General features: G+C 32.7%; 1 protein-coding gene across 1 annotated transcript; it reads left to right on the forward strand.

Annotated features, from left to right (window-relative positions):
• Positions 1–24,660: 24,660 nt before the first annotated feature.
• LOC134845116 (uncharacterized) lies at positions 24,661–26,122 on the forward strand. The gene is made up of 2 exons (XM_063861972.1): positions 24,661–25,277; positions 25,586–26,122. The coding sequence occupies exons 1-2, from the start codon at positions 25,055–25,057 to the stop codon at positions 25,993–25,995; spliced, it is 633 nt and encodes a 210-aa protein (XP_063718042.1). The 5' UTR covers positions 24,661–25,054; the 3' UTR covers positions 25,996–26,122.
• Positions 26,123–26,407: the final 285 nt, after the last annotated feature.

The following is a 26,407-nucleotide window of genomic DNA, read 5'->3' on the forward strand; positions in this document are numbered from 1 at the left end:
CATGTGTATGATAATCCTGAGTATGGGTTATAAAATGTAATGTAACCAATTGTGTTTTTGGTGTATCTGTCGTATTTATATATTACTTCAGTAGTTATAAACGGTGGTGGTAGTGATTGAGCTGTTATGTTAGGTGGATTTAATGGGTAGGGATGTTGGGTAATGTTATTTAACTTAACTGTGATTTCAAACTTTAATTGTAAACTGTTTTGTTGGAGTATTTGAATATTGTGATCACGGATATCGTTGTGAATATCTTGGCGATATTGTAATCTATTAAGTGCCCAGTTATGAAGGCGGTTACTTTCTTGATGTTGTCCAAATAATGGTGGAGGTGCTGTAAATGTATTCCAATCTAATCTTAAAGGAATACTTATTGATGATTGTTCTCGATATCTGGCGTCGAGATTATTTGGAAAATTTAAGTTAAAGGGTAGTGGTGAAAATTGGCTTATTGATGGTGTTGATGGTAGTGATAATGTTTCTGGTAGTGATGAGGATGTTGTTGTATCCGTAGAAATATCTATGGGGTCATTGACTAAATTTGGTTCACCTTGTGTAAATGAATGTGTAGTCCAATATGGTAGTCGTGATGTTAGGTTTGGGGGGTTAAAAGGATTTTCTCGTGCTTGTTCAGATGTTGGTGTTGAACCTAAGTAGTCTGAAGGTAGACTTGAAGTGCTTCGTTGTGAAAAAAGTGTAGGAGTTTCTGGTGTGATACCAGTGGTGTTTTCTGGAGTGGTTTGTGATGGGGATTGAGGTATATCAAAATGAACTCGGGGAGTTTGAAAATTTCTATTTCGTCGAGGATGTATAATTTGTCTATTTATTTCTGTTGTGTTTTGGTTTTGACTAAGGTTTCGTATTCTACTTAGTTCTTGTGGTAGTGTTGGGTAAAGATTGTATGTTGGTTCACTTAGGGATGCTTGTCGTTGAACTGGTTCTAGTGGTTCAGATAAACGAGCGTGCCGTTCTTCAAAAGTGTATGGATTGTCTTGAAAAGAAATTCGTGTAGATGTTTGAGGATTTTGAGTAGTTGAAGGTGGTGTTGGATTATCTTGGGATGATGTCGGTGAAGACTGATTCTGTGACTGTTGGGTAGCAATTTTTGATGGATTTTTGAATTTTTACTTTAGTGGGAAGGTTTATGTTTATTATAATATTCTTCCAGAAAAATAATTAGAAAAATTGTTGCTAGGGCAAATGTGATGATTGCTTTCTTTATACATTTACATATTGTCAAAATGAGGGATGATAAAAATGTTATGAAAATTACAAACAATAAAAAAATATCAGTTCTACTGAAAATTGTTCGTATCATTTAGACAAGTTGTTAAAATCGTACCTGTGGATATATTCAAGGGTTTTGGAAAGTTGGAGGAATAGTTCGAGTATTGTGTAGAAAATTAAAAAAATGTTACAAAAAATGATTAGGATTATTAGAAAATATTCAAGTATATCAAAAAGAAATATTATAAAGGCTTCAAGTATTGAAAAAAAATGTTTAAAATTTATAAGTATTTGAGCAACTGTTTGAGAGAAGAGCATTTAAGAAATGATCTCTTGGTCGAATATTTTTTGCTGTTTGAGGCGATTTTCTAGTGTGGTCGAATTATTTATTAGTTTTTTTGACAAGTGGGTTGAGTTTTGTAAAAATTTGTTGGGGGCAATTTTTATGGTGACTGGGAGGTCGTCTTTTTCTTTATTTTTGTTTGTCAAATGATCCGGGGTATGGTAAGATTTTTATACTTTAGGCTAATTAAAATCTTCATTTTGTTACTTTAGGCTAAGTTATCAAATTTGTTTTGGGGGTATTCGTGGTCTGAGTTGGGGAAATATTGTTGATCTTTGGGTTATTAGATAAGGGAGGGGTACGGTATTATGGTGATATTTATTTTAGCTGTCAAGTTGGAGTGGTTTGCTTATTTTTGACCTGGAGGTTGTAAAGTTATAGTTAGAGATGTGCCTGGAGTTCTAGATTATTCGTCTAATTGATCTTAGTTTGAGTTAGAGAAAGTGGCGGATTGGATGAATCCTATTGGTCTATTTTGAACTAGAATTATTGCGTACTTGTGAGCATGTTATTTTGAAAAATTGAAATGAAAAATGTTACGGAGGTTTCAAGATTGTGAAGTATAAAATCTTAAAATTACCTTTTAAATTCTACTTTTTTTAATATTTTAGATTGGGGGATGAACATTTTGTAGTTTTTACGTGGTTGATTTCGGAGTCTTGTTGTTTTTCTATGTTCAGATTTGTCTATTTCTTCTTGGGGTATTATTTGTTCTGTCATTTTTCTATTTTTTCTTGGTTTTGGAGATTCTTTATGGTTTTGTGTATTGTTTTTGGTGGCGGTTGGTTTTGTGTTTTGATTTTCGGTGGGGTTATCATTTTGTTCTGTGTTTTTCAGATGTGGTTCGTTTTGAATGATTTTTAATCCTGTGAAAGAATATAATTGAGTTAATTCGCGGAGTGCGTATTCTTTTGGGTAATAAGGTAATAGGTTGTTTCGGTGCTGAACGATTTCTTTTTTGTTTGAGTCGGTAATTTTATATGTGACATCAGTGGGTTTTGCAATTATTTGGTAGGGTCCTTTTCGGAGGGGTTGTAATTTTTTAGAAATTCCTTTTTGAGTATTAAAATTAGGTATTAAAACAAATGTTCCAATTTTTAAATCGGAAGCTGGTGTAAAACGTGAATTGATTTGGTCATTTATGTTTTGTCTTTGTAATAACTTTTTCGTTATTTTTTGGTAAATTTCATTGTGTTTCTTATCTCTATTTAAAATCCATTCGGTGTGTGTACCGGAGGCTAATTTAAGAATTTGTGGGTGATGAAAATGATCTTCATCGTGCGTATGTAATGGGAGGTTATAACAAATTGAGTCTTTATTTGGTTGACAATAACCTTGTGCGTTTTTATGAGAATTTGCTGTAAACATTATTGGTTTGCGTGGCTTTTGGTTAAAAACCATTTCGTATGGTGACATTCCTAAAGTTGTCGTAATTTGTGAATTATACGCTAAGGGAAATAATTTTACATCTGCTGACCATTCGGTATATTTTGTATCATTTCCGTTGATGATACATCTAAGATATTCTTGTAATGAACGGTTCATACCTTCGACTAAGCCGTTTGTCCAAGGTGCATGAGATGTACGTGGTTTGTGTTTAATGTTGTATAAATGACATAGTGTTATTATTTCATTATTTATGAATTCTGTACCGTTGTCTGTAACTAAAATTTCTGGTAGTCCGAATTTTGCTATCCAGTGTTCATAGAGTGTTGTGTAAGCGTAATAAGCGTTACAATGTGGTACTGGGTTAAGTGCTACATAATGTGTAAATGCGTCAACAATTACCATAATGTAGGAGTTTCCTTCTGATGAGGGTGAAATTGGTCCTTTAGTATCAAATGAGATACGATGATTAAAGTACAAACTTTGTCCTTTAAAATCTTGTTTTTGTGCTATTTGTTTTTGATTTGGGTAAGGTTTATTTAGTTGACATACTATACAGTCATTGCATAGTACTTTTATCCAGATTGGTGCATTTGGGAAGTAAAAATTTTGTATAAAATTTGAATATGTTTTTTCTGATCCAGAGTGTCCTTTAATATTTTGTGTATGTGAAATATTAAAAGCTATAAGAATCATACTTATAGGGAGACATGGAACTGTAGATTCATTCAGGTTATACTCTAAAAGGTCTGTATTTTCGTTAATTGTTGTGTTGTTAAATTTGCGAAAGTATCGGAGGAGTGTTTTGTTTCCTAGAATGGTTGAATCTGCTTTGATAGGTTTAGTTTTATATTTGTGCCATGATTTCAGTTGTCTAATTACTGGGTCAAGGTTTTGATATTGTTTCAGTGTTGAAATTGTAATTGTTTCTGTTGGGGGGAGAAAAATGTTTTCGATTTCTAATTTAGATAAGGGTATTGTATCAAGTGGGTCATGGAGGTCAAAAACTTGATTTATTGTGTATTTTGAATCATTTGTTTGTGGTCCTGATAAATTTATTTTATCAGTTAAATCTTCTTTTTCAATTAGTGGAAAATAGTCTTTTTTAGGTAGGTGTTGTTTTGTTCGTTTTTGTTGGGTGTTATTTTTTATCCATTGAGAATATGGGATTGGTTTGAAGGTTGATGTTCCAAGTAAATCAACTTCATAATGATTATTTTGACAATCTAAATAAAGTGGGAAATGTTGTAAATTATTTATTTGTGATTGTTCAATATCAGTTTTTACTGCATATTTGCATTCTAATCGAGGTGATGTTTCGTTTTCTGCAAGGTAGAATTTTATATTTTTGGGTATTTCAACTGTTGTTTTTCGTGTAAGTAATTCAGGTGGTGTATTTCGACTTAAGGTGTCTGGTAATGCAAGATTTTTTCCTGCAGTCCAAACTATATGTAAGTTTGGAAATTTCATTAGAATTAGTTGAAATCTGTAAACTCGGTGGTTTGGGTTAGATTTCTGTGTGAAAAGAAAAATGATTGGTTTGTGGTCTGTGAATAGAACTGTTGGATGTTTTGATCCAAGTATCAGAAATTCATATTCTGTCAGTGTATATATTATGGCTGTACATTCTCTCATTAGAGTTGAGAGTCGTAGCTCTGCTTGAGTGAATAATCGGGAATTTGCTGATATCAGGTTCATTTTATTTGTACCATTATGTGATTGTAATAGTGCTGCGCCGATGCCAAAGTTCGAAGCATCGCACATTGCATAAAATGGTTGATCAGGGTCTGGGATTGTATTTGAAATTTGTTCGGTTAAAAGTTTCTTTATTTCTTCGAATCGTGCTTGATGTTCTGTATTCCATTCAAAATTATTTTGTTGTCTAAGGATGTTGTAAAATGGTCGTAGATATAATTGCATTTTATAAACATATTTACTTAAAAAGTTTAACATTCCAAGAAATTCTTGGATTTTCTTTTTATTTGTTGGTGGTTGAAGTTTTTGAATAGCGTCAATGCGTGATTTCAGTGGAGTGATTGTTTTTCTTTCGATGTTATGTCCTAAGAATTTAACTCTTGTCAAAAAGAAGTGTGATTTATCGGGGGCGGCCTTCAGATTTTCGTTCTGAAGTATTTGGTGATATTTTTCTAAAACTTTGAACATTTCGTCTTTTGTTTGTGATTGCATAAAAACATCGTCTAGATAGGTGATTGCGTTTTTCTTGAGTATCAGTGGTCTAAAAATTTTGCTCATAAAAGCTGAAAATGCTGCTGGTCCTATGGATATTCCATAGAATAAGCGGTTAAATTCGTATTGTTGGTTTCCGATAACAAATTGTGTTAAACGTCGTGATTGTTCATCTAGTGGCATTTGATTGTATGCACTATTCATATCGGCGGTTGTAAAGTATTTGCCGTTTATTTTTGTTAAAATAACTTGTATTGGTTCAATGGGCCAATTACATTTTGATTCATCTATAAGTGAATTGAGGTATCTAGCATCGAGAACGATTTTTAATGATTCTCCTTTAGCTAGAATGATAACGGGGTTGATGAATGTGTTGCCTTTTGGTTGTTCTTCTTTATTAACTGGTGATATAATATTGTACTGTTCTAAAATATCGAGTAATCTGTTTACTTTATCATGTAAGTGAATTGGTACTTTACTTGCTCTCTGTTTTTTGAAAACTGCGTCTGGTTTTAATGGGAGATGTAGTGATGAACTGATTTTGCCAACATCGAATTTTGATGTTGCATAGACTGATGAATATTTAATTAGCTGTTTGGCTAACTTTTCGAATTCGTCTTGTGTTATTTGTGAATGTTGGAAATTAAACATTGTTAAAAATTTTTGTTGTTTCTCTGTGTAGTTACTGATGTTGAATGTAGGTTTGAAATATGGAGTTTTTGTGAAATAATCCGTATTTCTGTTTTCGTTACTTATTATATTATTTATAGATAATTCTTCATTAAGAATTGTAGATTGGCAAATATCTAGTAATTGGAGTATATTATTTACGCGATAGGCTTTTTCATGTATTGGTGATATTGTAGCGTTGGTTTCACAATATCCTAAAAGTCCTAAAGGTAATGTTACTTGGTAAGGTGTGTTGTTATAGACATGTAAGGAAATGATATCGGAATTCGAATTTTTCAAATATTTTATGGATGAGATTGTGATTTTGAAAAATTTATGAATAGGTTTGAATTCAAAATCTGACATATAAAATTTTTGTTTGTTTTGTTCTTTATCATATTGGTGAACTTGTTTGATTGAAAAATTATATATGTTTCCTGATAGTGGTTTCAGGTGTTTTCTTTGTTGGTTATATATTGGATAAAATTTTGAAAAGAATGGTGGTTGTTTGTTTAATCTTTGAAAAAATGTTAGGGATGTTTCTTTTGTTTTTGTATATTTATCTTTGATTAATATTTTACTATTTAGGATGTTAATTGTTGGTATATACTTCGAAATAAATGGTATTCCAATGATATTATATTTAATATCAGTGATATGGAATATTTGTTTAAATGGCTTGTTTAGAATTTTACTTTGCTCCATTGTTCTGGTAGGGAGGAGAAATAATTGGATTTTTCCGTAGTTTATCAATGTTGATCCTTGTGCTGTTGCTAGTTTGCTGGAGGTTTCAAGAGGTGTTAGCTTTGGATGTAAAGTTTTTATTTCATTCCATGTGGGAATGTTTATTATGTTTGATTCTGCTCCTGAATCAATTAAAAAATCTATTTCAAGGTCTGGTGGTTGAAATTCTTTATTTCTTGGGCTTTCTAAGAGAAATGGTATTGTCCAGATTTTTTCTTTGGGTTGTTCTTTTTGTATATTTTGGTAGATGTGGTTTGTATTCAAGCATTTTGTTTTGGTGTTTTTATTGGTTTGATTTGTAGTGTTAATCTCATTTGTTTCTTGCGTTGTTGGTGTGGAATTTATGGGTGTAGTGTAATAATTTTGAAGAAATTCTGATTGATTTTCATATATATGTGATGGAAAGGGTTGTTCATATATGACAGATTCATAGTCATTTTCGACTTTTATCATATTGATAGCAAGAGTGTTTTCAGTATCACTTTCTGAATCTGATGATGTACAGTTTATTTGATTGAGTTGTAACGTATCAGTTACTGTGTCATCAATACCTGGGGGGTCTGATGTTGTTTCTGGGTTAGCTTGTACTTGATTGATTTGTCTTTGATGTTTAGGTGTACTACTTCTGTGGCGATTATTAGAATTATTATAGTTATTATTATTCCGGTGTGGTGATTGGGAATAATTTCTATAACGATTATTATAACTTGGGTGTCGATTTTGTGAATTATTTCGCGATCTGTTTTGGTAATTATTGTTTGGTCTGTTATAGTTCGATCTATTATATGAGTTATTCCTTGATCGATTGTTCGGGTAATTCTGGTTTCGGTTGTTTGAATAACTTCTATTTCTATTATAGGAGTAGTTTCTATTCCTATTGTATGATGAATTTCGTGATTGGTTGTTTGGATAGTAGTTATTTCTTGATTGGGAATTAGATCTAGAAACAAATCGTTGTGTATTTGAATTTGATCTGGAGTAGTTATTTCTACTATTTGGTCTATTGTAGTGATTTTGTGATGAGTTTTGTGTATTTCTTCGTTCTGGTGATCTTCCTCTATAACTTGAGTTATATGGGGATTGATTTCTTGTGTAACTTGTATTGTTCGGAAGTGGTTTTCCTGAACTGTTGTTGCTGTATACATTTTTGTTTGGTAGATTTTGATCTTTTTTCATATATTGATAGAATGATTTATTTGGTTCTTTGTATTTTTGAGGTTTATTTTGACTATCTTGCTGTTTTTGTCTACATTCGGAAATACTATGTCCGTATCGGCGGCAATAATTACACCATTTTTTGAAAGATGGTTTGCCTTTAAAGTTCGGGTTCTTTTCGTAAATATTGAGTATTTCAGTGATTTTTTCAACGAGGTCTGTTTCTGATTCCTGTATATTATTAATATTAGTGGGAGTCGTTTCAATTTTGTTAACGTATTGTAATTTCAGATTTTCCGTTTCTTCTAGTTTCATCGTGATTTCTGCTTGTTCTAATTTGTCTACTAGTTTTCGAAAATCTAAATCGGGTTCTCGAATTGAAGAAGGATGGGATGCTCTCTTTTTTATTGCTATTTTCCTTAATTGTGGTGTTAAGGTCATCATTAAGATTTCTGTCATCTTTGTGTTTTTTATAGTCATGTGTATTTAGTGAGTATGCTTTTCGAACTAGTGTTTCGATTCGTACTGCTATTTGCTTGATGGTTTCGTTTGGTAATCTGCGAATTTCATTACATAAAACTCTTTGTTGTTGTTTGTTTCTTTCGGAGTCAAACATTTTTGAAAATTCTTGTGTAAATCTTTTCCAGTTTGATTTTATTTCTAGAGGTAGTACTGAAAACCATTTTTGGGCTGCGCCATCTAAGGTTGTTTGTATTAACGCTGTGCGTCGATGTATCCAGTTTTGATGTAGTGGCGTATTAATTGGTTCAGGTCCTATATTTAAAATCAGGTTTGCTGTTACTGCATTTAAATAATCTTCTACAGAGTATTCAGGGTCTGTTCCTGTGAAAACCATTAAAGGTTTGTTTGATGTTATTGATGATCCACCCATAAGGTATGGATTCATTGTCATTTGTAATGATTCTGCTGCATTTGGCATTTGAGAAAAATTTGAAAGTTGGTTTCTTGTTATTTCGTGTTGTTGGAGATAATATGGGAGTGGTATTTCATTTTGCATTTGTGATGCTTGATACGAGTGTGCAGTCATTGGATTTTGTTGTTGAATTGGTTGAAAAGATTGTGTATTAATTGGATTTTGTTGTTGAATTGGTTGTTGATGTTGTGCATCTATTGATTGTGGAGAAAAATTTCTATGATTTGTACGTGTTCTCTGTATTCCTTGTCTACGATATTCTTGAGTATTTTGTGCAAATATATCTGGTTGTAAGAAATCATCATCTGAGGATAAATAATCCATTTGATAAGATGTTTGTTTTTTATTTTTATTTTGTTGAAAAAATGGGTAATTTTCACTGCGATCCTGTGGAGGATTTGTTTGGAAATTTATTGAATTAGGTTGGGTCATTGGGTTATCCCAATTTCGAGATTTTGTATATTGATTAAAATTCCTTTGTGGTTGATAATTTGTTTTTGATGGATGTGTATAATTATAATTATGGTCTGCAAAGTTGTTTCTAGTGAATGTTTTGCGTGTTTTTGATGGTATTGTCATGGGTCTGTATGTTTGGTAATCCATATGTGAGTATTTAGGGGCAACCGAAGGTTTAACGGTTGATTGTAAGGTTACCTGTGTTTGTGAAGGGTTTGTATTTCTTGGTGTTGTTAAATTTGGGCGTATTGGTGAAATACTTTGTTGTGTAGTTGTTGTGTGTACAATTTCTTCATTTATGAAGTGTGATGGTGTCTGGATATCTTGTTGAGTAAGATTCCTAGTTCCATTGAGGTTTTCGTTGTGTATGACTGTCGAGTTTAAACTATTATTTTGTGTATCGGGTAAAAATGTATTATAGTTTAATGGTGTTGCATCAATTGTTAATGGTATTACTCTTACATAATCTCTTATGTAAGATATTGTACCTATTGCTTGACTTGAGATTGATTGTGGAAAGCTTATAAATGCGTGATGAGACCATTCGGGGTCCCAAACATAATCTGATTGTTCTGTGATAGCGGTATCATCGTTCGAATTTTGGGGTCTAAAATTTTTTCTTGCTTGTGCAATTAAATCAATATTGTGTGTGAAATAATCTATTATGAACCATGCTAAAATTTTTTGTAAATCGTGTTTGGTATGTTGTGAAACGTCATCGTGAAATTTTCTTTAATGATGTTTAAATAACTAGAGAGTAGTGTAATTTCATGTCGTACTTTCAAATGTTTAGATGTTTCTGTCGGTGAGACATTTGTTAGTGGGATTTCGTTTTCTAATATCGAAATATAACTATATATTATTGCGAAAACTTCATTGGTGAATATGGAGTTTGCTCTTTGTGAGTTATGATATTGGATGCTTTTTATATATTCTGAAAAAACTTTTGAAAATTATAAATCAAGATCGTCTGTTTGAATAGTATATGTTCTATTATTATGGTTTGGGGAAGTGAATTCTATGGAGTAGATTCCATACTGTTGTGTTATGTTGCATATATCTTTTAAGTAGTGATCTATGATTTGTCTTTTGATTTTTACATCGGGGAACTCTGTTTTACATGGACTAATTCCGGGTTCAAATAAATTTACGAGTAAATTTTGACAAAATATGTGTTGTCCTCTATCGGTATCTGCATCTATTATAAAAGGAAAGATTTCATCATCATCTGGAGTTTCTTCACCTGGAGTGTGCGTTGAGCTCATTTTTTCGTTCGATGACTGTTAATATGTAATTATTAATGTGTCGAATTGGTTGATTCCAATTGTATAGATGTACTGGTTTGTGTTTGTACTGTTTTTTTATTCTTCTTTTTCCTCTTTGTGATGAATTTGAAGTTGTTTCTGAGTCAGAAAAATATAATTGATCGTGAAGTGGGCAATTTTTATCTATTGATTCTTTTAGTTTGTAAAGTTCGTCTAAACTGTTGGTTTCTGATTCTGAAAATGCGTTTCGATTTTTTGAAAATGTTTTTCGTGTTATTTGTCTTTGTTTAGTTATTATTTTTCTCTTCAGTGTTTGTCGTTTTGTTCGAATGTATCCAACTGTTTGTGTATGAGGTGTGATTACAAGGTCGTATTTTTTGTTATCTATTTCACAATTGTGTAAAATGATTGTTTGTTTATTTCCTAGGTTTTTAAATGACATAAGGTTTAGAATGACGGGTGCAAAGGGTTGTTAAATGATTTCTATTTTCTTAAACTGTTAGTTCTTACGATTTTTTGGTTAGCTTATCCTGGGTCTATTTTTCAGGGTTGGAGAGAAAAGTATATCGATTCCGAAGAATGATTTTTACTTTCTCGTGACTAGTATAAGCTAAGGTGTTAACTTACTTAATCTTACTTAGGGGTAGTGATTGTGTTCAAGGGTTGGAGAATAGTAAATCGATCCACAAGGTTCAGGTATAATTAGAACGCGAGTAGTTCGTTAGATACTATTTTAAACTTACGAAGTCTAAGATTTATCCTGGGTCTGGTAAGAGGGGGGGTCAAGTGAAGGATGAATAACCGAAGTTCTTCACTGTTTATCCTAATTTGAATGATTAGTTTTGTTTTAAAAATTTCTATTAGTCTTGGGTCTTTAGAAAGGGTTGGGTAGTGAATCGACGTTTGAGGTCGTTAGACACTAATTAAGTGGGTGGGGGAGAACAAAGTTGTTCTGTTTGATCCAAGGATAAGCCTTGATGATCAAATTTAAAATTTAATTAAGTAGAAAATGATTTAAGATCCAAGGATAAGCCTTGATGATCTGGTTTTAAAATTAAGTGAATTTAAGTTTTAATAAAGTTTTAAATGTGTGTAAAGGAAAGATTTAGTGTTTTATGATGTTAGTGAGTTGATGATTGCTGTTATGTTTTAGATGATGAAGCTGGAACAACAGGATGATTTATGATTACTAACCATTTATTGTCATGCTACTAATTTTTATTTTTGTTTTCCAATAAATATTTTTCAAACATGTTTTGTATAATACTGCAGAGTTTTAGGGAAACGATCTTAGATCTTTTTATCAATCGTTATTGTATAATATTAATTTTGTTTAGCGCCTTAAATGATTTTGAAGAGTAACTTCAAGGTTTTATGTTTGCAAATGGAAATCTAAATTCATTGCAAGTAGTATTCGAAATATAAAAGTTTGTTCTGGCTTTTGCCGAACTATCATATAACTATACGGCAAGTTTCTACTTTGTCGTATGTCGTCTTTGGTTCGAGGTCTTCTTCCAATTCCGGGTAGTTCTATTATGGTTCGGAATATTGGCTCTGATCTATTGAGTCGGAGAGACATTTCAATTAAATTATTGTCGTATAACATTTTGTAAATGTTTTTGTCTAATTTCTAATCTATTTTTGGTTAATTCTAATCTAGTAAGGTCTTGTTCGAGACTTATGGTCGCACCAGATGAGTTAGGACCGAAGTGTAACTCATAGAGTAATTTCGGATAGGGTACACCGTCTGCTCGTCACGCTATCTTATTTTCGGCCGGATAGATTCGTGCAACTTCTTAGTCTAATACCGATCCTAATCTTACTCTTATACTATCTAGTCTCAGGTTGTTTAACTAGTCTCTGCTAGGCTCAATAGATCTAGGGTATACTGGTTTATTGCGGCTGCTGAAGTGCTCGGGAGAGTCCAACTAATTTCTAAGTTAAATTCAAATCTCTCTGGTGCTGAAATTACAAGTAACTTCAGCACTTACAAATAAGTGGGTTGTTAGTTAGATGGATCATGATTGGTTAATATTAAATACTTTACATTGGTAAAACATTTAATTTATCCAATCATAAAATATAGTTTAGATCAGGTTCCAAAATGTTGATTAAAACTAATATAAATAAGGCTTTGAATTTTTTTTTTATAAAATCTCAATCGCTACAAAATTTGCCGGAAATATGTTCGCACTTTTTTTTCTGATATTTAAGCTCACCCTATAGTGGTTATAATCTGTTTATGTTGCTCTAAACTAAACAATAGTTTCCGGCTGAATTCTTAAAATTTTTGCATTCCAAAAGTTACAGAAAAGAAGTAACAGTTTCACTGAGACATGAAAAAAATGCTTGAAAATATCTCCAATTTATCAGTGTATCTTGTTTTAGCTAATTTTAGGATCAAATTTGGATATAGTTCTACAAACTGTTTGATGCGAGCACTTTTTTATGTGGAATATTGAAAATTTTACGTTAAGTCAGTAAGTAGGATCATTTTTAAATCTAATTTGCTGACAAAAATTTCTTTTACATTACCTGAGAAAAAAGGGTTTCCTTTCAAACCATTCACCTTCTGCCGCAAAAAATAGCCATTTTGGGTCGAAAAACAGTCACACGCAAGGAATCATGGTTCAGCTGTTGGAAGTTAATATTTTTTAGTTTTCCTCGAAAAGATTTTTCTTGTCTTTAGTCGTGTCGTTATCTCCAATACTGCAATGTTTAATTTCAGTTGAAATTAATCCCATAAAATAAGTGTTTCATTCAAATACTCAGTTTATCCGAAATTGATTTTCTCAAAATTCCCTAAACTGTTAGTTACTGCCGCTAAGGCGTAGGCGAGAAAGTTTAAGCAAACACCTAGCTGCACACTCGTTGTGCATAAATACTTAGAAAACGAGTTTCAGAAATAAACCCGTACCTAGTAAATGTTTTAACTCAGATCTGAAATAATCTTTTTCAGATCTAAATTTCAGATCTGAAATGGGTTGTGAAATGCTTATGTAACGCTCGGATACTTTAACGATTGGTTATTTCAGATCTAGTTTCAGATCTGAAATTTTGTTTTTCTTGGTTATTTCACATCTGTAAAAATCTATTTCAGATCTCATTTCAGATCTGAAGTTTTGTTTTTCTTGGTCATTTCAGATCCAAAAAATTAATGATTCTGATATAATTTTTTGCTATTTTTGATATTTTTGTATTTGATAGCTTCGGCTAGCTACTAGCAGTACTCAGCAAACTCTCCAATAGAAGACTGCCAAAAGATGTTTCCCCAAGCACGAGATAAACATTGAAAATGCATAAGTAGTGCTTGAAAATCAAACGTTTGACAGGTCTTCTTACAGTTTTTGAAAACTTTTCAACACAATTGAACAAGAAATTAAATTCGAAAAAACTGTTTGTGAAATTATTCGGAAGTTTTTTTACGGAATTTAATCTTAACTTAATTGTGAATTGCAGAAACATGAAAAACTCAATGCTCAAAATTCATAAATTGCAATTTAACAAAGGATTTCTCACATCTGATTTCAGATCTGAAGTTTTGATCTGCAAGGTTATTTCAGATCTAAAATTTTCTATTTCAGATCCAAATTTCAGATCTGAAATTTGTAATACTTATCAAAATCAGAAATAAAGAATTTCAGATCTGAGAATCAATTTTGAAAGAAATAAAGAATCTCAGATCTTGCACAGAAAATTCCCTGGGTTCAGGAATGCAACGCATATGAATTTTAGCTTCGCCAAATGCTTGAAATGTTTCCTTCCGGGGTTGACCAAAACTAGTAATCATACAATTCTCATATTTGGAAAAATGCTAATCATACATTTTTCATACAATCCGATAAGTACAGAAAATGCATGAAAGTTCTGTGATTACTGATTGTTTATTTGTGGAGAATGCATGACTAACAACTTTCCATAAACCAATAAATAATTGATCTTTTTTGAAATTTCGTTTCTCAAAAGTTTTGGGATGTGTTTGTGACCAAACGCAAGTGACAAAAAGCATGGTTTACTCAAAACTAAAATCAACAAAGCTTTGATTGATTTGCATTTACACTGCATTGGAAGAGACCTGAATTATGTAAGAGCTTTTTAACTCAAATCATATACTGCAAGCATCAAACTTTAAAATTTTGTTAAATGTTTTCAAAGATGATTACTTTTACAATTTGAAGTCTTAAATTATCAGAACTTTATCAAGGCATATCTGAAAATGCCATAGCAAAGAAATAGGAGTTTTTAGCCTATTTGAAAAAAGCTATCCACAGAAACACGAAATTCAACTTTTGTTTATCTAGGACTACGTTATGCACACAAAAAACTAATTGTTACATGCAAAATTTTTTTTAGAAAATGATTGTTTGACTACAAATTTCAATTTTTTATTGAAATGTTTTAAATAAATGTATGAAATTTGTATGATTAGTATTTTTCATACACTTAGTTTGTGGATTTGTATGATTAGCATTTTCGGTTTATTAGTGTCAACTCGCAGTTTTTATCATGTACTTCAAAAAAAAAACGAAATGTTTCGTTTGCAGTGTTTTTTCTGAAGACCAACTTTGACAATCGAAACTGTAGTTGACAACGTATTTTATGTCCCGATAAAAATATAATCCTTGAAGTCAAATATGAACGTTTTAAACTTGGATTAACGATTTGTAGATTTGGAAATTGCCAATTTGGCTTTGTTCTGGACAAGGTTTTGCAATCTTTTAAGAAATTACCAATGACAATGAAAGCATAAGGATGATGTAAAAATTGTTCTAAATTGGTATGGGACAAGCTAATAGGTCATATGGGTTCACTTTACAACCCAAAAACTATAAGTTATTGTGTTACAACTCGTACCTAACAAAAGCTTCTGATCTGGATAAAAATTTTATCTAAAAACTCTAACCTAATTTTCTCTTGTTTTTGAACAAAGATTATTTGTTTATCTTCAATCCTTGACAATACACATTTTTTGAATAAAACGACTAGAAATTAGATCACTGCTCTACCGCAGTATGCGTTCGAGTATGCACAATAGCCGTAGCATTACAATGGAATTTAACATTTCTTATAACAAGTGTTGCTTTGCATTAGATTGCTATAACTATTCGAAAGTATGAGATCATATGATTTAGTGGTTGGCTCAATCGCTTATTCTATTCAATGGTAGGTCTTGAGTTCGAGTCCCTGCAGGAGATTTTTTTTCCAAAAAGTAGCCGAGGTTTTTCTAACTTCTGATCAGAAATAAGATCAGAAATAGAGATTTTTACTTTTTCAAACATTTTGAAAAAATTCTGGTCAGTTATTTAGAGTAGAAATGAAGCATTTCTCGTCAAAATTAAAAAAACAAATTTGTTCCATACCGGTAATCAAACTATTTGTTGATGAAACCGAATAATTTAAAATCTCCATCAGTTATTCAGTTATTGTTTATCATAAGCTCTTTTTACAAAAAGGAGTTTTCGAGACTAGTCAAAGAAGAGCAATCAGAATATTTAAGTTCTATACTTTCAATTTTTAAACAGGAGAGTGGATCGGAAAAGTGGACCGTATAAGTTTTGGTCAAACATTTTCATAAAAAGCCCAAAAATGAAAAATTATTTGTGTTTGTTAGATTGTACGCTTATAAAGTTCGTAGTGAGTTCACTGATTTCGCAGAACTTCTATTTTTTGTAAAACTTGCACCCCTTCGAAAAACGTTTAGATCTGTCTCTGATTCAGATCGTTGTCATGATCCTAGCAGTCTTGTGTTATTGGTTTGACCGAGTACTGATTGAACCTTGAATCAATGTATTCGCAAACGGGTATGTTTTGCAACGGGGGCCGGATTTGTTTTTTTCATTTTTTCGTTTCTTTCTTTTTCTTAAGCAATTGTAGCATTTTATAGTTCTATAATCACACCTCGCAGAAGAAACTACTATAGTTTGAAGATAAAAAACTTTTAATTTTGTATTTTTTCACGAATGTGGTCGGAACCTTCTGTGCTCCTTGTACAGCAACCGATTATCCTTGTTTTAATTTTGCATGCTACACCCTTTTTTGAACTATTAATTGTGCCTCGAGCCTGTACGTATATGTATTTGATTTTCTAATACTATAATGTGAAGACTCATCTGTGATGCTGAAAGCGTAATACGAATTTTCATCCAAAAAATTGTTCCGAAATGAAATCAGGCAAGCTAATTATTGTTCAGACTATTTGAAAAATCACTCGAACCTTTGTTTTTGGGTGTTGATTAATTTTTTTGTTTTTTTTGTTTTCCAGCTACCACGAATAATCATCGGAGAGAATTGAGTGATATATCATATTAAAGTCGTATCGGTCGTGATTCAAACAACCTTAAAAAACTTCAAAAATTTGAACTTAAAATAGCTTGTTTTAGGCCGTAAAAAGTTAATTTTACTCAAGAAAACTATTTTTTAAAAGTATTTTACCTCCTTTTTGAAATCAAAAATTTCGAAAAATTGAAAAAAAAACTTTATTTCTTTATTTTTTTTTGTTTTTCTAGTCGTTTTGTACAAAAATTGTTTTCCACTTTGCGTATTTTACTGTGATTGTCAAATTTTTGTAAGCATTAGCGTTTCGTTCAGCTCTTTTCGTCCACGACGAAAAAACGGCCCAACTCCACGACGAAAAAAGGGACAATAATTTAAAAAAGTTGTTGTCTTTTTAAGACTATTGTCAAAATATTCTGTGCTACTTGCACAGTATGTGGCTGTCCTTGTTCATATCATTTCTTTGTGCGACTTATTACATCATCAGTTTTGATATATTGACAAACCAGAGTTTGTAGTTTATCTAATTTTTGTACCAGAAATTTGAATTGAAGACCAATTGAAAAGTATACAGAGTAATCAGGGCTTGGCGCTGATAAATACGAGCAGTCTTCTGTCATTTTTAAAGTAATTTACTGCAAATTTAAAAAAAAACTAAAATTGACTGAGAAAAACTAAAATTGACTGAGTTTTTTTTCTAGGAACGTACATGTATGTCAAAAAATAGTGAATATAAAACCATACCTTGATGAGTTAAGTTTTTGAGCCGCTAACAGAACAACTGCATGCATTTGTTTTCAGACCAACTGAGCTATCAGAGCTCTCTTCTCAGTTGACTCCACTCATCATTACTGCAGCCTTCTATTATCCATTTTTCAGGCACTTATTTTGGCTTTGAACTCATAAAAGTATGAACAAAATAAACTAATCTAAATGTAGCGAGTTTAGATTGTGCAAACATTAGTCTTCCATCGGTGATGTTAGTTTTGAGCCTGTTTGAGTCTCGTCTGTTCTAAGATTAGCTTTTGAGAAACAAATGAGTCGCCTCAAATCTGTAATGTGAGAAATAGGGCTGAAAATTGGTCAGTGTTTATTGTTCTTTAAATTAGTATGTGCCATGTCGAGACAATGTCACCTAAACAGTAGTCAAGGCAGTGCATTCGCTTATTGTGTGCCAAGTTGAACTTGTTGGCCAAGTTGGAAGTGGTGTCTTAGTTTTTCAATAAAATTCGCCGAGATACCTTTGATGACAAAACTTTGCGGGTATTTTCGATTTCAGTTGATCGTTTAACAACTCATCATGAACTTGATACTTTTGAAAAATTGGTATAATGGAGCGATGAAAAGGTTCGAGAAATTTTTGAGAAGGGTGAAAGCTAGATTTCTTGACCACCTCACTGAAAATGACTGAAAGGAACGATGGCATAGTACTGGAATTTCTTTTGGACAATTTCGACTGCTTCGAAGAAAGCTCGTAGAGGCGCAAATGTGGCATCGAGGAGGTTCGCTCTAGTCAATCAAGGAAGATAATCTTTCAAGAAACTTGTTTATGAGGGTTATTTTGCTACAACTTGCAAGATGAGGATTATATTGCACGACTGTTGAAAGAGGGAAACTATCTTGCAAAAAGAAGTTTGCAATATTATTCAAAGAAATCACAAGATAATGAACCCTAATACTCGTTCAGATAAAGTTTATTCTGACCAAAGGAAAAAATACTATGGAAAAAATAGTTGGCTAAAGTCACTAAAACTCATGGGCTTAAGTTCAGAAAAAAGGCTTGGAATTAAATTTTCATGTAAATCCATATTGATCAAAAGAGTTCTAATTTAATCATTTAGTCATAGTTCTAATTTAACCAATTCGATTAAACAGTTTCAAAAACAAATTGATACGATTCAAAAACTAGTTCAAATTGATACGATACGAGATAAGATACTAATAAGAGCTAAAACTTTGTAGCTGCAGTTTTAGTTTGAAATCACGCAAGAACCGTGTCGCTCAAAACGATCAAGCTAACAAGATCTTCAAAAAGATAAACTTAAAATATCCATAACCTTTTGCCTCTCTAAGTTTGTAAAAAAAATCAGGAAATTGTTATCAAATCGACTAGGGAAGTAAGGGTGCTGTTTTGATTTAGAACGGTTTTTTACTGAAGCTAAATTAGAAGTCAGATACTTTTGTCTCATTCCTAAACGTTCATATTACCACTCATAGGGAAATTGTACAGTCATTGTTTGATTTACTTTAAAAAAAACATGTATCAAATTTTTGATTTGCTGGTGTTCTATTATTCGTTTCCTTTTTATAGACTTTAAAGGCAGTCGATATGATTTTTCCCTATTGTCAGTGTTTTAAGGCAGGATGAAATAACCAGTCCACCTAATTGCGGATATACCTATTTTTATTATCCAGAGCGAAGCAGGAGAAAAACTGAGTCCAATATTGAAATAACCAATTAAGTCGGGATGGTATATGAAAAAGTGCAACTCATCCCCTTGTTAAATAGATTGTTTTTCGAAACAAATTTTCACTGATATCAAATGTATACTGAAGTTCTCAAAAATATTAGGGTTAAAATTAATCATTAAAAAGTGACTTTAATTTGAAATAAAGTCATTGTTTGTTTGGAAACATGCATTTTTCTTCTTTTTCTTTTGATTCTCCTTGTCATCAGACTTTTTTTAGAATCATATCCCGCCATTTGAGCTACTTCTTGGTCGTATCTGACCTGAGTTCTTCGTTTTGATTGTCAGGTTTTCAACATCCAGCTACAATATTTCTCTGGCTCCTCCCGATAGTCAAATAGTCAAAGTGGTTATTCTTGTGCTCACTGCGTCTTTGTGTCGTTCAACTAAAAGACTATCGAGCATAACCGGTTTGCAACCTCAGACTAAGCACCATCACTGCTTAAAAGTTTCTGCAATTGAAAGAAACCAAAAATTGAGACAAATTTTCCAAACCCAAGGTATTTTTATTAATTGGTTACCGGTATTTTGGTTTCAGACACAAATTCACCACAAAGAATGTAAGAGCCAGGTCTCATTAACTATTGGCTCTTTCAAGAAATAAAGGAAAGCTATTTGCATAACCTTTCCTAATAACTAAAAAGCTTAGGCGAAAAAACGACAATGCCACAGTATCAGGCACAAATTAGAACAGACTGAGATATGTAAATCGAAACAAAGAGATGATGAAAAAAATCAACACAATTTGTTTCATTAGTATAAGCTCTGAAATGAACATTTTCGTGAATTTAAAACTGATTTGAAGTTGGAATTATTCAGAGAAGAACTAAAAATGTTAGGGTTAAAAACTGAAACAAATTTAAGTTGCTTATTGAAAAATTAAATCCCATATTTTTTTTCTCAACGCTTTATGTCTGCGCGTTTCGATCGATGCGGAAGAAAAAAAAACGCCAAAATTGTTGAAGAGCAAGAATCATTGGACTCTTGAAGGCTACATATAGCCACCAACTTTGTTCTCTTTTGGCTTAGAGTGAATGGTATCTTGAAAAGCGAAAGCTACATATATCACCCAGAAAAATGGCCGAAGTCAACGGCATAATCAAAAAGGAACATATGTGTCTAGTTTTGGAAAGTTGTTCAAATTGGACTGGAATTTAAAAGGTATAGACTTCAGAGTAGTTTGTGCAATTTACAAAATTAACCAAAAAGTAACCAAAAAATGCGTTTTAGGCGCTTGTTTTTTTTGCGTAACAGACAAAAAATGTTGATTACTGCAAAACAGACAAAAATGCGAAACAGACAAAAAAGTTTCACGCTTCATCTCACGAATTTGATTCATGTTCAACAAGTTTTATCCTTATATTACAGCTATTTCGATGCCAAGTTTTAATGCGCATAACTTGACCTAGATTAAAAAGAACTCCTCGTTTGATTAAAAAATTGACAAACAGGCCTATTGGCTCGGTGCATTTTTTGCTCAAGACTTAGATTCACTCAGGAGGAAAAATGGCTATTTCCCTAGCTGTTTTGCTAATTAAAAAATGTAAGTTTTTGACAAAAAGGTTTTTGAAATTTTTTTTTGAAGATTGATGTGTAACTTCATTGTTTTTCATTGGTATCGTTGCAACCTTTGATTTCACTGTTCGGTATCATAGTGGTAACTTATCTTTTTTGGAAAAGAAATTCATTGAACTTTCAAAGTTAATTTAGTCTTAACTAAAAGATTATAGGCCTAGTTACCAATTTTTTTTGTTCATCAAAGATGGTGATTTTTGAAATCTTTTTAGCAGCACCACTAATTTTTCAGGATTTTTTGCAAAAAAATTAGAAAATTTGTTATGCCGTTGGCCTAAAAATTGTCTCAAATCTTGATACCATGCTCACATTTATTTGTTTTTTCACTGTATCTAAAAATCTTTGACTGCAATCACCTTTTCGTGAGATAAATGAAGTCGTTTCTGTGAAGCAATTTTCCCATAAATAATCAAATATAGAAAAATCTCGGACTTTTTCTTAACTAATCGCAATGCTCATTTTTATTTGAGCAAAACTTAGAGAACAAATTTTCCTTCAAAAATAAGTTAAAAAATATCTAAAACTTTTTCATGTTTTGTTATGAATTTCAAAAAATTTGCGGAATTTTTATGCTTGGGTTTGTTGTTCCGACCATTGAAAATGGGGAGGAACTTTGTAATCGAATGTGTTTTAGTTTACCACGCAAAATCAGGTACCACACATTCATCGGGACGGGTTGAGTAATATATCATATCAAAGCCCTTTCAATCGTAATTCGAACAATGTGTCGAGAGTAACAGGTTTGGAATTTTTGATTTTTCGTCTTTATTTGGGCGAATAAAGCATGCGAGCAGTCCTACAACAGTTGAATTCTGCGAATCTGTCCAATTAAAGACCTTGAAACTTAATTTAAAATAAGTAAAACTAGTTTTGGGGCTTTTTAGCTTCATTTTGAAAACCAAAAATTTTCCGCATAACATTTTGAAAATTTTTTAAATTTTTTTTTCAGCTTTTCTAGTCATTTCTCTACAAAAAAGTTTTGTTCAATTTGTGTATATTACTATGACAGTCTATTAGCCTAAATTAATTTTTAAAGTTAGATCCTATTATCGAACCAAGCAGAAAAACAACACTAATTTAAAAAAAAATTTTAAACCGGAGTTGTCTGAAGACTATGGTCGGAACATTCTGTGCTACTTGTAAAAAAATGTATACTACCAATGAAGGTTAAACCTCCGATTTGCTATTCAATAAGATATCTGGGTTATAATCTTCAATGGCGTACAATTTTTTTGAATGCCTTTTTTAGTGGCCTAAAGTACTCCAATTTATATTTTTTTTAAGTTCTGGGGGCTTTAAAATTGTCAATTTATTTGCCTCATCTTTGAACCAGTTTATGTGCGATGTAAATTATTTATTTATTTTACTAAAAACGTATTACGAAATTTTTATGAGTTTCGAATTATTCGACACTATAAAATCGTTCCAAATTGAATTCAGACAAGCTAATTGGTTGTATAGTTTTTGTACTACTAAAATTTTCACTCTTGGTTTTTGATGTTGTCCAGAATTTATGCTGTTTTAAAAAATTTTTGAAAACAACTACCAATTAAGAGCTCTTCTCTTCGTGGACTAGACCCCCTGCTGACCCAAAGGGTCCCCCTTTGTACTATTTTGAGATATCCATCTTTGGCTGACGGATCCCAAATTTTTTTTCTAAAGGCTCCTTTCGATGCCAGTATATACTAATTTTAGAGGGAAAACGTGCGCCAAAAAATAACGCAGTTTTGGTAAAAATTTTCCAAAAAGTGCCTTAAAACGCTACTTTGGCCTGTTTTTCAAGCTTTCGCCTGGTCTTTTTTGGGAGCTGAAAAAATCATTTGGCTCGTCCTAAAAAAAATCCAAAACATTTTTGAATTTTTTTTTAAATCCGCCCCCCGCCCAAGTTTAGATTTTCAATGCTAAAAATCTTAGAAAACTAGCAATTGACTTACCGTGATTAGATTTGCCACACTGCCTAAAACACATAATCCTTGATACAGGGAATGAATGACTTTTCGTTATTGTATTGTGTCTCATAGAAGCTCTCTGTCTTCCAAGTTCAATGGTAAGCTGATAGTTTTAGCAAAATAACGGAATACAGAAGATGCATTTTTCAAAAATAGAGATATGACGGATGATTTGATTTCAAGGTGTTGTTTCAAGTATCCAGAAACCTTTTTGACTAGCTTCGTTTGAATTGAAATGCAAGGCACTTCAATCATTCTTTTCTAGTTTCAGCTCGGTTTGACCACCTTAGCCATGAATCTCAGAGCATTTACAGAGAAAATATTTGCCGAAAAAGATTTTTTAAAATTTTCGTTCATATCACTGCCCTTACAAAACTAAAATTTACAAAATCTGTGCTCCATTGTTACTATAATGGCAAGATGTTCACTTATAGAACGTCAGATCGTGTATTCAGCCCCCTGCCATAGCAATGATAGTGTGCGAGGACGCTCTCTGGCTTCATCTCTAGCTTCAGCAGTACCACAGTTTAACCAATTTCGGCTGCAATATGAATAACACGTGAAATTCCTAGACGCAAAAAACGGCCTTGAGTCAGAACAACTCAGTCTGGAAGGTTGCAAAACATACTGTTTATGCGTAGAGAGGACTGATAGCCTTTCATGGATCCTCTGCGAATCGCAGAAACATCCATTAATATTTCAGTTTCTTCATTATTAATTTGATTTTTTGATACTTGGGGGTCAAAATGAAGAACTGGGGGTCAAAATTTTAGTCGGAGCTAGTCAACTTTGCCTTCAGTTTTTCCTTTTTTTCATTCTTTTTAAGTTTTTGCTCACAATTAAATTGGAAAAATGTGTAGGCATTTTGATTGGTCGCAACACTCGTGGACGGAGTTTCTTTGACCATGAGCGCGCGTCGCTCTCTTCGGTTGCGACAGAATGAGACTAATGAAAAATATCCGCAATCTGTTACGTTAGCAATACTTATGTACGTCGGACAAAACGCTCGCTAGTATAATAGAGTCCTCTCTACTTTCTATCTTAGAAAATAAATCTAATATTCGGTGGAAAATATTTGATTAGAAAAGAAATTAGTATAAATTGACTGCAAGTTACCTTTAGACTCGATATTTTTTAAGGATTGGCTTTGAGATAAATTGACTGAGAATGGTTGTTTTTTTAGAGAAGGGTTGGTAAGGTTGAAGAGAAAATTGTTGGAGTGAATCTCAGTAGTTTTCAGCTTCTGTTTATACTTCATTGGGAATTCTCCCATTTTATCGTAGCAAATAAGAAGTTTTTTCAAACTTCGTTATCTCTCGTGAATGTTATTCGTGTATTCGTTTTTGCGAGAAGAGTCGTTTGTACATTCGTATTTAACGAGTAGAGTCGTTATTATTCGTGTTTCATGAGAACAGTCGTTTTAATTCCCAATGCGTGAAATGTTATAGGAGTTATTCCAAATACTTTTCCATTCATTTTGCAAAGGGATATAAACAGATTGATTTTATGGTGGCGGCGGTGTCACGCTTTGTGGACACAATAAATTCTATGTTTCTGTTTCAATTTGAAATCAGAACAAATCTACTAAATAGTAAAGGACGGTATCGACCCGGATTTGATTGAAGTGATCTGGGCCGAGGTCGCCATAATTGTTCTGTTCCAAATATTTCAAGCCAATTTGAAAATTTGAAGACCGGGATGTTAACGAGCTCGAACTATCTCCAATTCAAACTGAGAGACTCGCCTGGATCATGGTAAATTCGAGCTAGACGCATGCAAAAACCTCAAGTCATCTGCCATTTCAAATGCTTTTGCCACGTCAAAAACTTTTGTCTTCAGTTTAAGAGATCCCCTGTGATCATACAATTCCTGAAACTACACGCCGACTCAACGGTTAGGCCTTTATTTTCGAAAGTATCATCTGATTTTGGCAAACGCCGAATGGATGTGATTGGTTATTTTGCTAAAGCAAACTTAATTAGCCAGCTCTATGATTGCACTTCAATAGCTGGGTTCAATTGTTTTATATGAATTCGGAACAAAATTCGCGAATCTGGGTTCAAATTTGACCTCAATTCTTATTATGCTGGATCTTTTGTATTTGAAGATCCGATCCAATTTCACATGATCAACTCTTGTATATTTGTATTTTTGACATTTTGGCTAACGTTCAATACAATTCAAGTTTTGGTATTATTTTATTCAGTGCTCGACTTATAGTTTTCTTTTTTTTTCTACGAGCAGTTTAAAATTATTCCAGTCGGTTTTAATTTTGTGAATTAATCCCTCAGATAAAATTTGCATTGACTGCACATTTCGCAACTGCGTAACAGGAGAAATAATCTCTTTGGACGTCGCCATCTTCTTTTCGTCACTCGGGGAGGGTCTGAAATACGCCAGAACTCTGCTTTGTCTTGACAATGTTCGCCTTGGCTGTTATATGTTCTTGTCTCTTAATGACATTTGGTTCACTGACTGACAAGTCGACCTGTAGTAATCTGGAGGTTCTTCCCAAAACTGAACTTAATCTGGAACAATTGCTGGGTAGTTGGGTTGAGGTGGGACGATCGTTTAGAAACCCTCTCAATGGTATAAATGTCTGCTGCGAGTACAACTTCGAGCTTGTTTCTCACAACAAATCAGGTAATTGCTATATATAGTTTTCAGAATTGATTCTTTTTGACGGAAACATAGGATGCCGAAACTAAGTGATAATAAGTATTGAGAAACATAAAAATTTCAAACGGTTTTTTAGAGGCAACAAATCACCATTTTATCATAGTCGCAACTTCGCAACTTTAACAACACCTGATGACAAAAGTCTCCAAAATAGGCAAAATGGATGAGGTTTCATCACAAAAGCTAAAATTTAGCTCTTGTGCCTTATTAGACGCGTGGTGGGGCCTCGCAATGATTGAAGATGTATACTAATGCATGAGTTTATCTTGCAGGCGCAACTGTATTGAAGCTGAGCTACCAAGGTGACTCAGGCTGGGGAATTGATAAAAGGAAAGGCTTGGTACTCCTCAACCAATCACAGTCCCTTAAATTCAACACTTTCACTCTCAAACTATCACACAGATACGAGATGCATCTTCCCATCACACTCGATATGCACATTTTGACTAACGATCCTGAGTCGTACATTATTCTGTACTCGTGTGTTCAGACTAAGGGTTCGTTTGTACGCAAATCACAAAGGTACGAGTATGCTTGGGTCCTGGTTCGCGATATAGACACAGCGAACATGGCTGCAATCGATCATGACACGGAGAAACTTCTATACGACACGAATATCTCTGGGGAGTCGGGAAATCAGATTATTCGCACCCTGGGTAAAAAGTGTATGCAACGCATGTGAAGCAAATCTCGGAATATGTAATTATTGACATTATGTTACGGGATAACTAAACCAAAATAAAATTAGAATTAGAGCAGTTGTAGTCGTGCGACAAAAACAAAATTAGGTTTAGTTTTAATAATGGATGATGACTTTCTTCATTAAAAAAAAGTTCACAGTTTACAAATCTAATGAAAGTATGAAGTGAATGGCTAAGTTTCTACCGCAGTTCGAGTACAACTATGATCGGAAATCGCTTTCCGAGGACGATGAATTATTACCCAGTCCAGAAAAATCAAGAAGAAAAAGAAATCGTTTTTATTCTGAGACGCCTTCGAGTTTCTTACCCTGCCAAAAAAATCTAAAAATTTGATATAACCCTATTTAAAAAAAAATTATTTAGATCTATTTTATTTGGTCGATCAACACAATT

The sequence above is a fragment of the Symsagittifera roscoffensis genome, chromosome 4, assembly GCF_963678635.1.
Source record: "Symsagittifera roscoffensis chromosome 4, txSymRosc1.1, whole genome shotgun sequence".
In the NCBI taxonomy this organism is placed as follows: Eukaryota; Metazoa; Xenacoelomorpha; order Acoela; family Convolutidae; genus Symsagittifera; species Symsagittifera roscoffensis.

Coding starts and splice junctions, on each gene's coding strand:
- LOC134845116 (XM_063861972.1), top strand. CDS start 25,055: ATGTTCGCCTTGGCTGTTATATGTTCTTGTCTCTTAATGACATTTGGT. Junction 25,278..25,585: donor TGTTTCTCACAACAAATCAG/GTAATTGCTATA, acceptor TTTATCTTGCAG/GCGCAACTGTATTGAAGCTG.